We start from the raw sequence: 13295 nt of genomic DNA, 5'->3' as shown, positions 1-13295 counted from the left end.
TGGAGGATTTTATGAGGGATCTCAGCTTCTTATTGAGGCTGGTAAGGGAGTATTTTGCATCCTGGGATTTTCCTCTTTTCTGCAACACTTTCTTCCTTCTGTTGTATAGTTTGTTTATGGCAGGGGACCACCAGATTAGTTTCTTTATTTTGGAGGAGAGCATCTTGGTTCTATTTGGAATGGCACAATTCATGCATGAGTGGATGTGCTCGTACAGTGCCTTAGTGTAGGCTTTAGCAGTCGAACTTTCAGTTCCCATCTGCATGGGTGTCATGAAGTTTGCCACTTCTGACTTGAGTAGCATGAAGTTAGCATTGCTGAAGTTTTTTATGGAGGTCTCCCTGCTGGGGGGTGTGGGTGGGATGTGGATGTCAAGGGTGATTAGCTTATGGGCAGACCTGACCAATGAGGGGGTGACCACATGGCATGGAACATCGATCTCCCATGTTGGTAATGACCGGGTCTAGGATATTTGAGCCTCTGGTGGAACCAAGGATTAGTTGAACAGGGCATTGGAATTTTATGAATTCCAAGAACCGTTGGGCTAAGGTGTTGGCGCCTAAGTAGTTTTCCCAATTAATGGCAGGGTAGTTGAAATCACCCAGTATTAGGGTGTTTGGTTGTATCTTAATATTTTCCCGTATGTTTAGAAAGGTGTAGTGAGAATCTTTGGGCATGGTGGGGGATCTGTAGCAAGCTACAATTTGGATTGCACTCTTACCTAGTATTAGTTGTACCTGTAGAATTTCAGATTCATTGTGTTGGGCAACTAGCTTGGAGGTGTGAATATCCTTGGTGAATATGGAGACTCCTCTGTCTTTAGTGTTTTGGTCCTGGTTTGGTGGCTGAAAAGTGTGGTAAGAGTTGTAGCCTGGTATTGCAGGGGTGCTCTCTGGAGCCTTGAACAGGTCTCGGTTACTGCACAGATATCGATGTTCTCCATTTTTAGAAGTGCCTCGAGAGAGTGCATTTTGAGGTTTAAACTTCTAGCATTGAATAGCATTACCTTCAGATTTTGCATGCTTATGTCTGTTAAGGTGGTGATTTTGTCCTTTGAGCCTTGCCTTAAAAATGCACTGTAGGGGTGGCAAGAGCCTTAGCCAGTAACCTGAATCCCAGGAGCGACAGGTGAAGACCATCTCTGGTAAAGCATAGTGGTCTGACGATCATGTCATCCCAGGCAGACAGATGCTGGATACCCTTTGAATGACACCAGAAACTTAGCCAATTGTTGAAGTCATCATTTTGTCCTTATACTGTGGTATTCTGGGCGAAGGCAGGATGCTACTCAGGGCTGTCTGCGCCACATGGTCTGAGAGCTCTTCCATGTCTCTTTTCATGTAGTCCAGGGAGGTACGTCTCCATTGTCACTCCAACATGGACAATAGCAGTCATAGTTGTACTTGTTGTGGAGTGACTTGAGTGCATGCGTGATGTGGTGGATCCTGGCACCTGACAGGCAGCGGACTGTAATTTTCTTCTTGTTCAGCCTGGTGAGTGAGACATCAGTGTGTCTGACTATAGAATCACCTATGACTAAAGTGTTGGGCACATTGTCTTGCCTTAGGGGCTGTTGTTGGGTGGCACTGTAGTGTTGTGAGCTATATGACACACTGGTTGTGATTGGTGTTTGTTTGCGTTTCAGCTTTGGAGGTCCTTGTTGCTTGGGCAGGTTAATGTTAAGGGCCTCAGCATAAGTGGGTTTAGTGTTACTATGTGTGGATGTTGCAGGTGTGAGTTTTGAAAGGCTTTGTGTTGCTTGAGGTGTAGTGCAGGTGTTAACCTTCTCCTCTTGACTGTCTAGCACAATCTTTGGTGGAGAGAGCTTTGCTTCCAGTTTGGCTATGTAAGTGCATCTCTCGCAGGTTGTAGTGTTGGGTGGTAGGAGGAAAGGGTTGTCTGTGTACATGAGGCAATTGCTGCATTGCCCCAGTATGCCCAGATTCACCAGGTGGACAGGAGAAATCATGCCTTGTTCAGTGTTTCTTTTGTAAAGTACAAGAGCTGTTTTCCCTTACCTTGGCAAGGTACTTTGCAATTATAGGCTGTTTAGAGCCTACGATTAATTTCACCTTATTGACAAAGAGAGTATCAGTTTAAGGTTTCCTAGTGCTTTCCAGCAGGTTTCATAGGAAGTGCTAGACACAGAGATTCAGATTTTAGTGCTAGTACTGACAAACCCGCTAGTTCTAAGGGATAGTTTGAAGAGCAGACTTTCTGGCACCGGTAGTAGTTTAAAGTGCTAGACTAATAGGCTAATAAAAGTGCAGGAGAGCAGAGAACTAGCAGATCTGAGGGAAATAATTGAACAGCACCGTTGCCATACAAAAATTCCAGGACACAGCAAGTCTGTATCTGGGCTACTCTAGTTCCAGGAAATGTAGGAAACAGTTTTTTGAGGCAGAAGATAATGAGATAATTTAATATGCAGAGGTTAAAGGGGCGGGCCTTTGCTAGGTTCTCACTATTAACAGTAGAATGAGCTGATGTAATGTGACGTGGTGGGAGTGTCCAGTATCGACTTAATACCAGCGGCAGGCAACTCAAAGCCACCAAGACAAAAAGACCAAAACAAAAACTGGGAGGGTGAGTGGGGAAAAACAGTTGTACAGATTACAGAGATGTTAAATCAAAATGCAGACAAAAAAATGAGAATAAACTCTTTTTCAATATCACAGCTGGCAGTAGGTCAGTCTCTCTGCAGCAGCCTGAGCAACAGGTATATCTGATTTAAGACATAGGACAGAAACCAAACCAATTATCCAAACAATACAGATGCAGGAATACTTTGGCCGGATAAAAACAGTTCTGTAAACTTTCTGCCACTAAGAAAACAGACAAGACCTCCAGACAAAGGATTTCACTACAACTGAGGTCAACACTAAGAGATATACAGCTATATCACACAACAAGAAGAATAAATACAGTTGTACAGATTACAGAGATAGTAAATCAAAATGCAGACAAATGGCCAAGTAACTGACAGAAGTTTCTCTTAATCAGGCGGCCAACCTCTTGGTATTTTTCTTACTATACAGAACAAGGTCAGAAGGATTCTGCACACTCTTGGTGTGCTTAGGCATCTGAAATTTTGCCTATAAAAGATTTAAAGAGATAAGAATAGACCTGCAATTCATAGCTTTGACAAAGGGTAAGAAGAGCAGGCCTTTGTCAAACAGACTTCTCCACAAATGCCTTGTCTGTTGCATTTTATTTTTTTCACATTTAGTGATAAATCTGCACCAGGAAGTTTCCACCACCCTCTGTAAGATCGGCGTTAGCAAATGCAGCCTTCTTTTGGGAGAGGAGATCTAGCACCTAGGCTGTATTGGAATCAGTTACCTGGATGTTCTTTGTGTTTCACTGTTGCAGTCATTGCATTTGGGTAATTTGCTGGCAGGTTGCCCTCACTCGGCCTGATTAACAAAGTCTTGGGTCCTGTGTTGGTTGCTGTCCCTTCTTCCATGACGTCAGGGATATAAAACATGCAGCCGACGCAATTACATCAGTCTTTCTTGCCGCGCGGTGCCCAAAGCAGAAGCAGTTCACAAGTGCCGGTCGGCAGACACCTGAAATTTTCATTTTCGAGTTTCAGAACCGAAGTCTTCAACTAAAAGCTAAGTACCCTGTTGGGGAAACTTTTTCTTGCTCCTTACCGATGTCAGTAAAAGTTAATAATTGCATTACTTGTGGGAAGCAAATACCTCATAAGGATTTTCGTTTGTACTGTATCCCTTGCCTAGGCCCTGACCACAACGTGCCTTGATGTCGGCTTTGTGCTAAATTTAATCAATGCACGATTAAACATCGGTATATTTTTGCTTCTAAATATTTTGGCTCAAGATTTAATTATCCAGAAATGTCGTCTGTTAGCAATCCAACTACCGGAATACGTAAAAAACGCAAAGAAAAAGACAGACCGTCTAGGTCCAAAACTGATGATACTTCTCCTAAGCCAGTCGCCAGTTCACCGGTACTCGGTGAGGCACATTTGCAGCCCCTGACACCTGCTACTTCTGATTCACAGGCCTCTACTGAGACCCATTTGGAGTACGGTATGCCACGAGGTGCTTCAATTATGGAACCCGCAGATGTCTCTACCTTAGAAGGGTCTGGAGCCACTGTGCAGGCACCGGCTTCTGAGGGTGTTTTCAGGCCTACAGATTTGTATCTTAGACTGACACCATCTACAAAACTAAGGCCAAAATCTAAATATCTGTCTAAAAAAATGGCGCCTGGGCCACATGTGCAGGCCCCTATGCCTAAAAAACAAATGATCAAAATGGCTGAAGATTTAATTACTCTGATCAGGGGCAACCAACCCCCTCCTCCTAAGAGGCCTAGGCAAGACGTTGATTTTGAATCTTCTGAACAGGATTCTATTCTTTCTGACTCTTGTAATGAACAGGATATGTCTATTCCTACTTATGAGGACTCTGATGCAGAAGATTCCATTCCTTCTGCTTCTCCCCCTGAGGACTTTTCTTTTGGGGAAACTTTACATACCTTAAGGGAACATTTCCACTGAGAAAGTCAGGACTTTTCTGAATTTAAAAAGAGACTTAGGGATTTTCTTCTTCCTCAGCATAGGCCTTTGGCTATACTTCCTGTTCTAGACATTGTTGGTGATTTTTTTTTCAGAATCTATTAGACTCCGGATTCTCTGCCTCCAGCTCCTTGTAAGCCAGACAGATATGACAGGGTTCCTGACTCCCACAAATTCCTTTTCAAATATCCTATTGCTGATCCTGAAACCATTTCTCAGGGTCCAAAAGGCACTAAGGCCTCTACTGCTAAAAATCCTACCCCTTGTGATAGAGATTCCAGGGTGCTGGATAGATGGGGTAAGAATGTTTACACGTCTGCAACCTTGGCAATCAGGGCTTTAAACTGTCAATTTCATACGCTTAAATATCAACAGCATATCATGGGATTACTTGAACAGAAAATGATGTTAATCTCTGACTGTGTGGAAAATAAAGATTTGCAGGATTTATTACATTCAGCTGAACAAGTTGGAAAACATACTTTGCAATGTGGTTTTGATTCCTTGGAGGCCTCTTACAGGGCTGCTGTAACTGGATCTGTGCTAAGAAGGCATGCTTGGCTCAAAGAAGCAAACTGCCTGACCATGTTAAAGCAAAATTGTTGGATGCTCCTTTACAACAGGACCGTCTCTTTGGTAATAAGACTGAAGAAGTGTTAAAGATGGAAGATAAAGCTAAATCTATGCAAACTGTGAAAGATTTCTTACAAGTGCAACCTCCAAGATTTACTAAGAGCTGGTCCTTTCCAGTCCCCTCGAGAGCCGCTCAAGTCAAATCAAGACATTCCAAAGGCTCCAGGTTTCAGTCACAAGGAACTTTTAGAACAAAACAATGGGGTGCCTCCACCTCCAAATCTGGAAACAACAAGGCACCTCCCTATGGTAAACAATCTGAATGACTTCCCTCTACAATCACCAAGCACTTACCTTTTAGCCACCCCTTTGGGGGGAAAACTGGCACTTCATGCACGAAACTGGCAACTTATTACCCAGGACAAATGGGTTTTAAATATAGTATCCCAGGGATACAGATTTCATTTCCATACGTTGCCAGTCCCAAACAGATGGCCAGATTTGCCCCCAAATCAGTGGGCAGAGGCCCAGAAACAAGTTCTGTCCCTCATGAACATGGGGGCTTTTCAACCAGTACCAGAAGAGGAAAAGGGACAAGGTTTCTATTCAAGACTTTTCTTGGTACCCAGAAAAGACAAATCATGGCGTCCAATTCTGGACTTATCCACTCTAAACACATTTCTGGACATTCCAAAATTCAAGATGCTGACTCTTCAATACACATTTCTGGACATTCCAAAATTCAAGATGCTGACTTTTCAACAGTTACCACCTATGCTAGGCAAAGATGCCTGGTTGGTAACTCTAGACTTAAAAGAGGCTTACCTGCATATCCCAATCGGGGAATCTTGCAGAAGATACCTCCACTTCAAAGCAGGCTACTTGCATTACCAGTTCTCTGCACTACCCTTTGGCTTATCTACTGCGCCCAGGATCTTAACAAAGTGTCTGGCACCAGTAAGTGCATTTTGCAGGCAAAGAAATATTCAAATATATCCATACCTGGACGATTGCCTAATTCAGACAGAAAACAAGGACATTCTTCTAAAACATCTGGCGTTTGTAAAAAGGGTTTTAACTTGTCTAGGGTACACCATAAATGAAAATAAATCACAACTGCTACCCTCTCGAAAAATTACATTCCTGGGTGCAAGCTTGAATACAACTGCCCAGATGACTTACCTTATGCCAGAAACGCAAATTCAATTGGTGACTTACTTCAAACAGGTGGCCACAAAAACCCTGCTTTCTGCAACACAAATTCTGCAAGCCTTAGGGTTCATGGCCTCCTGCATTCTTTTAATTCCATATGCAAGACTGCATATGAGGAAAATTCAGTGGTATTTAAAAAGTTTATGGAGTCAACATTCCTATTATATCTTGCTTGCAACTAGAGTCCCTATGGTGGGCATAGGCCTGCCACCAAAACAAGGGACTGCCATTCACTCCACCCCCCTGCCGCCCAGACCCTAACTACAGATGCATCAGACTATGCTTGGAGTGCTCATTTGACAGGAAAGTGCATTCAGGGCAAATGGAGCCCAAATCAAATGCACCTACTTATCAATCAGAAAGAGATGCTAGCTGTATAGAATGCACTGACATCCTTCAAGGACTACCTTCATCCAGGGCAACTAATGATAAAGACAGACAACACCACAGTTATGTGGTACATAAACAAGCAGGGGGGGTTCACATTCCTACCCCCTTTGCAGACTAGCCATGGCATTGTGGAACACGGCCTTGACCTACCAAATACAACTACAAGCTCAATTCCTGCCAGGAAAGCTAAATACTCTGGCAGACGAACTAAGCAGAAATTTTATGGACCCACGGGAATGGAAACTGGAACCACAAGTTTTCAACATGTTGACACGCAAATGGGGGAGCCCAGACATAGTTCTGAGGTGAGGCAAAAAGATCTATCAGTTGGACAAATTCTGCCCAATAATTCATCACAAAAAAGCTTGGAAAGTGGATGCTCTATCATTCAGCTGGAAAAACCTATCAGTCTATGCTTTTCCCGGTCTGCCTCAGCTCTCCAAAGTTCTACTAAAAGTCAGACAGGACAAACCAAAAATGATTCTGATTGCTCCAGATTGGCCTCGCCAATACTGTTATCCACACCTGTGCAGTGTATCACACCTTCCTCCATGGCAACTGCCTCAAGACACCTTACCTACTGTCTCAGCAGAACTACCAAATTCTGCACACTCCGCTCCAAACTTTGAATCTTGCAGCATGGCTATCAACTGATTTCACCCTTGGCATCCCTCAGCAAACCTGTGATGGATGTCATTTTGGAGGCTAGAAGGCCTAGTACTAGCAAATCTTATGCTGACAAATGGAAAAGATTATGTGCCTGAAAGCAATCACAAGGAATAAGCACAGCAATGCTCAATATTCCTCAGATTCTACAATACTTAACTGACATGCTTCACAAGGGCCTATCTTTTTCTTCCATAAATATCCATGCCTCTGCCATTTCAGCTCATTACAACACAGAACCTTCCCTCTTCTCTCATCCTCTGCTAAAGCAGCATCTCAGAGGAGCCAAAAATTTAAGACCTCCCAGGAGAGCACCAACTCCTGCATGGGACCTCAATTTTGTTTTGGAAAAACTCACTCTCCCTCCTTTTGAGCCAGCTGCTACTGCAGACCTAAAATTTCTCTCCTGGAAAACAGCTTTCCTTTTAGCAGTCACTTCAGCTAGAAGGATTTCAGAATTACAGGCTCTTATGGCAGTGGAGCCTTTCATTATTTTTCAATCGGACAGGGTGGCTGTCGGAACCAATCCATCTTTCATGTCTGAGGTGGTATCCAGTGTGGCTCTTAATCAGACCATTCATCTGCCAACTTTCTTTCTTTCCCAATCCACAGAACAAGGGTGAGCAGATTCTGCATTTATTGGATGTACTCAGGCAACTTAGATTCTACTTAAACAGGACAAAATCTGAACAACTATTGGTGGCATTTGCTGCAGGGGCAGAGGGAAAGGCTGTTTCAAAGCAGACTATTTCCAAATGGATAAGCCATTGTATTCGTTTCTGCTGTATGCACCTTGGTAAACCTATCCCCAAGGGGATCAGATCTCATTCCACCAGGGCTGCATCTACTTCTGCAGCCTTTCTCAGAGGGGTTCCTACCAGAGACTTTCTAGAAGCTGCTACCTGAAGCTCAGTTCATACGTTCACCAAACATGATCATTTACCTCTCTTCTCTAAATCCAGAGCAGGCTTTGCCACTGCTGTCCTACAGGGCCTTATAGCTGCTCCTAATGCTGTACAAATCCATCCTCCCAACAATAGCTTTGGGGTTCTACCCAAATGTAATGACTGCAACAGTGAAACACGAAGAACATAGTATAGTTGTGTACACTTACTATAAATGTAGATGTTAGAGTGTATTCACTGTTGCAGTCCTGGTTGCCCACCCACCAGCCCCCTGCTTTTCTCTTGCTATACCTCTCCTTTCTTTTACTATGCTTAAAAGCCTTTTTGGTGTATTTGCCTTTGTTTGGAGGTTTATTTTTGTGTTTTTTATTACTTAAATATTCGGCTCCCCATTTGGGGGGCACCTGACATCTGGGGCAAGAAAAACTGATGTAATGGCGTTGGCTGCATGTTTTATACCCCTGATGACCTGACGTCATGGAAGAAGGGACAGCAACTGATGCAGGACCCAAGACTTTGTTAATCAGGCCAACTGAGGGCAACCTGCCAGCAGATTACCCAAATATAATCGTGAATACACTCAATTTATGGTAAGTGTACACAACTGTAGTTTGTTTATCCACACTTTTTCTGAACATTACAACTTGGGCATTACCTCCAGATCCAGGGCAGGTTTTGCCATGGCAAGTCTAGAGGGGCTGTTCAAAAAAAAATAAATAAATAACTAATTCCTTCATAAGGCCAACTACCCCATGCTATGCAGGTTTTAGGAATGTGCTAAAGAGTTAGCACTCCTACAGCGAAAATACGAAGGACATACTACAGTTCTTTAGGAACATAATATGATTTTTGACATTTGAATATGTTCGCTGTTGCAGTAATATTTTCCTCTGTCTGTTCTTGACCTCTTATCATTCTAGGGCTGAGGTGCATATCCATTTACCTTGTATTTCCACTTTTCCTCTCTTCTAACCCTACAAAGCATCCCCTCTTCAGGTTTATTTAGTGCTTGGAGGGATAACATTTGAAGATTCTTCTGGTTCAGCAGTAATCTCTCTGGCATTTGCCACCTGGGTGGCCACAGCTCTGGCTCCTACCAGACCACTGCTACTTTGTGACAAGAAGGAACTAAACGTGGCCCAGGCAGATATCCCTGTTGTACCACAGGTGTCCATGTCAGAGAGCACACATCCAGTCAAGAATGTGAACAATGAAAAGCACTAGAAATTGGGCTGGACATCTGATCTTCTATGGTAGAAGTCATTAGAGTTAGCACTACAGCAATTCTCTTGTCAGTTCTTACACAACTGTGCTTGTCTTGTGTCTGTCTGCTCTTCTGGCAGGAATTCCTGTTGTTAATCTTACTTATTTCATCTTTTCTGAAATAATTGTCTAGAAATTAATTCCAGTACATCATTGTGCAAGTAACTTTCTACATTTGTTGCTTTTCAAATGTTCAGTTAGCTGTGTACTGTTGCCCTTTTATTCATATTTGATTATGCTCTATGAGAGCGAAAAATAAAATCACATTAATATCAATACTCAGATAAGCTGACTCCATGCTGTTCAGAAGCAGCAGGGGTCTATCCATGGCCATTATTGCTGCCTTCAGCTAGTGATTGTATGCTGACAACCACAATTTGCATATGTAGCATTTGCTTAGCAGCATGATACGGACTGTATGCTTAGCCGCATGATATGGACTGTATGCCTCGAAGTGCATGTGCATTTAAAGTTTACCTCAAGCATTCCACTTTTTTAAATTTGCATAGATGAAGAAGAAGTAGAGGAGACTTCAGAGCTTAAGACAACAGGCAAAATTGGGGCAAAAAAGCTGAAGAAATTGGAGGAAAAGCAAGCGAGAAAAGCACAGAGAGAGGTGAGTAATAGTAATGCACTATGTAGCCATTTAATGTGCTTTGTTAATCTTTGAAGTAGGAAGCACCACCAGCAGTGTAGCTTACTGTATGCCCAATTATTTAGGACTACGTTTGTTGGTTCAGGCCAAGTATACTCCTGGTTTGAATATTCCATTTAACCAAGTTTCAGAAATAAACATTTGATGTCAGTGAAAGTTGGTGCTCCATTTAGGGTAGGTATAAGAAATGGCACTTTAAGTTGTAGATAAATTAGTTACATATGTAAGATGACTAAATTTTATTGAGCAGATACAGCAAAACTGCCTCATCTGTGAAACTGATGAGAAAAATTTTACGTTTTAACCTCTAAAATCCCATGTAAAAAAAACTTGCTTGTTGCATGGTGCATGCATTTTTTTAATTTTTATTTTATATTTAGTCACTACTCGCCTTATCAGTGTTTTTATTTGTTGTTGTTTTATGTGCATTTCCAAAACTGCTACTGTTTTTTAATGTTTTAGACATTCAGGGCATATGTTCACCTGGTAGGGAGTTTGTTTACATTATCGACTGCATAACTGAAGACAGTATATGCTTTTGCAGGAATTTTATTTATTATTTATTTATTTCATTTTATATTTGTTGACCGGGTTTGTCCAACTGAGCTAAATAGCCCTTTTTCAGCAGAGGCCCAGGGAGAAAAGCTCCAGCAAGTTATACATAATGAACATCAACAGAAAACAGTTCTACAGAAGAAGAAAAATCAGTAAATAAAAATATCACAGTAATTGGCTTATGGCATACAGTACATATTTACATCACAAAAATTGAGAGAAGACAAAGCCATTGAAGTAGAATGGTAAAGAGCAAGCAATTTTCAGGGCAATATAGAAGTAGGGAGTTAAAGAGATAGAGAGAGGGCAGTTGGTGGAATTTTGGGTTAAAACAATGTTTATGGTGGCAAGTCCATTGACTTTGCAGGTATTTTGTGGTGGCAACCTTAAATTTTTTCAGTTGCTTAAGAGACCTCATTTCAAGTGGGAGGCTTTTCCAAGCCTTTGTGGGGTTATAGCTGTAGAGATTACACCCAAACTTAGTTTTTGGTTTGTGAGTTAATAGAAAGTCTTGGTTGGAGCTTCAAAGAGGTCTAGCAGGTGAGTAGTGGGAGATGAGAGTTGAAAGAGTAGGGCACTAAGTAGGTTGGTAGAGGGTGCAGTGAATGATTTGGAGCTGAGAGAGGAGGAGGTGGCGAGGTAATTCAAGCCGGTTTAGCTGTTTTAGTGAGAGGCGGTGATGGGACTTGTAGATTTGCTGGGCTGTGAATCTAGCTATCTTATTGCAGCTTGATTCAACTTTGGCTAGGAGTCTTGAGTTAAGACTAGTAAAAATTTGAGAACTGTACGGCAGAGTGGGTAGTAGGTAAGCATGAGAGAGTTATCTTAGCTTCCCTGGTAAGGAATTTTTTGTTGCCGTATAGGAGACCTAGTTTCTGATGCGTTTTCCTGATACGGTTGTTATACAAGTCAAATTTGAGCTGGTCATCAATAATAACACCTAATAGCTTTGTGTTAGTTTCTACCTCAATTAAGGTGTTATTTAGGGACTATATTGAGAAGGAGGATTTAATATGGTTATGGGTTTTAGATAGGAAAAGCAGTAGTTTATTTATTTTTTGGCGTTAAGGATTAGTTGGTTTTCAGAGAGCCAGTATTCAACTGAGTTGAAGGTGGTCTGTGTGGCAGAGATGAGTTCAGAGGGTGAGTCAGCAGTAGTGATTATGGTTGCATCATCAGCATATTGTACTAGAGATGAGAGAGGACATGATGAGTCAGCAGTAGTGATTATGGTTGAGTCATCAGCATATTGTACTAGAGTTGAGAGAGGATATGATGAGTAGAGAGAGATGTTAAAAAGAAGTGGCCCACAGATGGAGCCTTGTGGAACACCCATTTTTAGTGGGAGAGGAGGAGAGTGAGCAGAGTGCCATTTTACTGCTTGAAGTCCGTCAGAGAAGTAGTTGGCAAACCATGCGATAGTAGCAGGGGAGAAGTTAAGATTAGTAAGTTTGTGCAGTAGAAGAGGGTGAGAGACTGTGTCAAAAGCCTTTGAGAGGTCTAAGAATAGGCAGGAGTCAAGTTTATTGTCATCTCTGGCTGGGGAGATAGAATTAAGGAAGGATAGTAGGGCGGTTGTAGTACTGTGCTTGGGTCTGAAACTGTGAGTACGTGTAAGCAGACTTTCTTGGAGTAAGTAGTGCATGACTTGTTTATGAATGTGTTTTTCGAGAATTTTGGAGAGAGGTGACAGGACAGTGATGGGTCTGAATTTGGTATCAGTGGAGTTACCTCCTTTTATGTATAGGTAAGGTATAGAATTGTTTCCAGATGGAAGGAACTTTAGATTCAGAGATAGAGCAGTTTATTAAGTTAGAGACAGGGAGAGCGAGAGAGTTGGCGGTTATTTGAAGAAACAGGGAGGGGATGTTGTCAACAGATGCTGAGCAACATTTTAAAGTGGGGAGCAGGGATTTGCTGTAGCTAGTGGATACAGGTTTAAGGGTGAGTTTATTTGCGGAGTTTATGTTGGGAGCAGATTCTATGCACGTAGAGCTATTGATGTTCTTCATCTCACATTGCTGCAGTCCTTACTTATGGGTAGTCCGCTGTCCTCGGTCGGCCCGAATACCAAAGTATTAGGCTGACGTCGGTCATGGGCGCCTAGAACTGACATCAGAGCGTCAGGGTATAAAAGCACATGACCGACGTCATATCCTCAGTCTTTTTTGCCGCATGGTCCGATGCAGAAGCAGCGTTGCAAGTGCCGTCATGCTTCTGAGATTTTTCGACCAAGTTTCAGACCGATACCAAGTTGGGCTAAGTACCCCGTTGGGGAGTATTTTTGTTTTTTCTTGCCTCTGTTATTTACCGGATGTCAGAAAAAGTGAATAATTGTATTTCTTGTGGGAAACAGATACCGCATAGGGATTACCACTCGCTTTGTATACCTTGTTTGGGACCGGAGCACGACGTAGTAGGGTGTCGGTTTTGTGCTAGGTTCAATAAGCGCACTATAAACGGAGATTAGATTGCGCTAGGTTAGTCTTTGGCAAAGGTGTAATTATAATATGCCGTCGGATCCTCCGAC

The 13295-nt window shown here is 42.4% G+C and overlaps 1 protein-coding gene across 1 annotated transcript in view; it reads left to right on the top strand.

The window, feature by feature from the left end:
* Positions 1-13295, top strand: part of DDRGK1 (DDRGK domain containing 1) — a 924827-nt gene that overhangs the window by 185696 nt on the left and 725836 nt on the right. Inside the window, exon 3 of the mRNA XM_044064090.1 lies at positions 10065-10171. Coding sequence (XP_043920025.1) covers positions 10065-10171 — 107 coding nt within the window. The remainder of the gene's footprint in view (positions 1-10064; positions 10172-13295) is intronic.

This window comes from Protopterus annectens, chromosome 2.part2, assembly GCF_019279795.1.
Source record: "Protopterus annectens isolate FY-2018-M chromosome 2.part2, PAN1.0, whole genome shotgun sequence".
Taxonomy (NCBI): domain Eukaryota; kingdom Metazoa; phylum Chordata; order Ceratodontiformes; family Protopteridae; genus Protopterus; species Protopterus annectens.
Note: the sequence above shows the minus strand (reverse complement) of the source record. Positions and strands in the feature narration are given on the sequence as shown.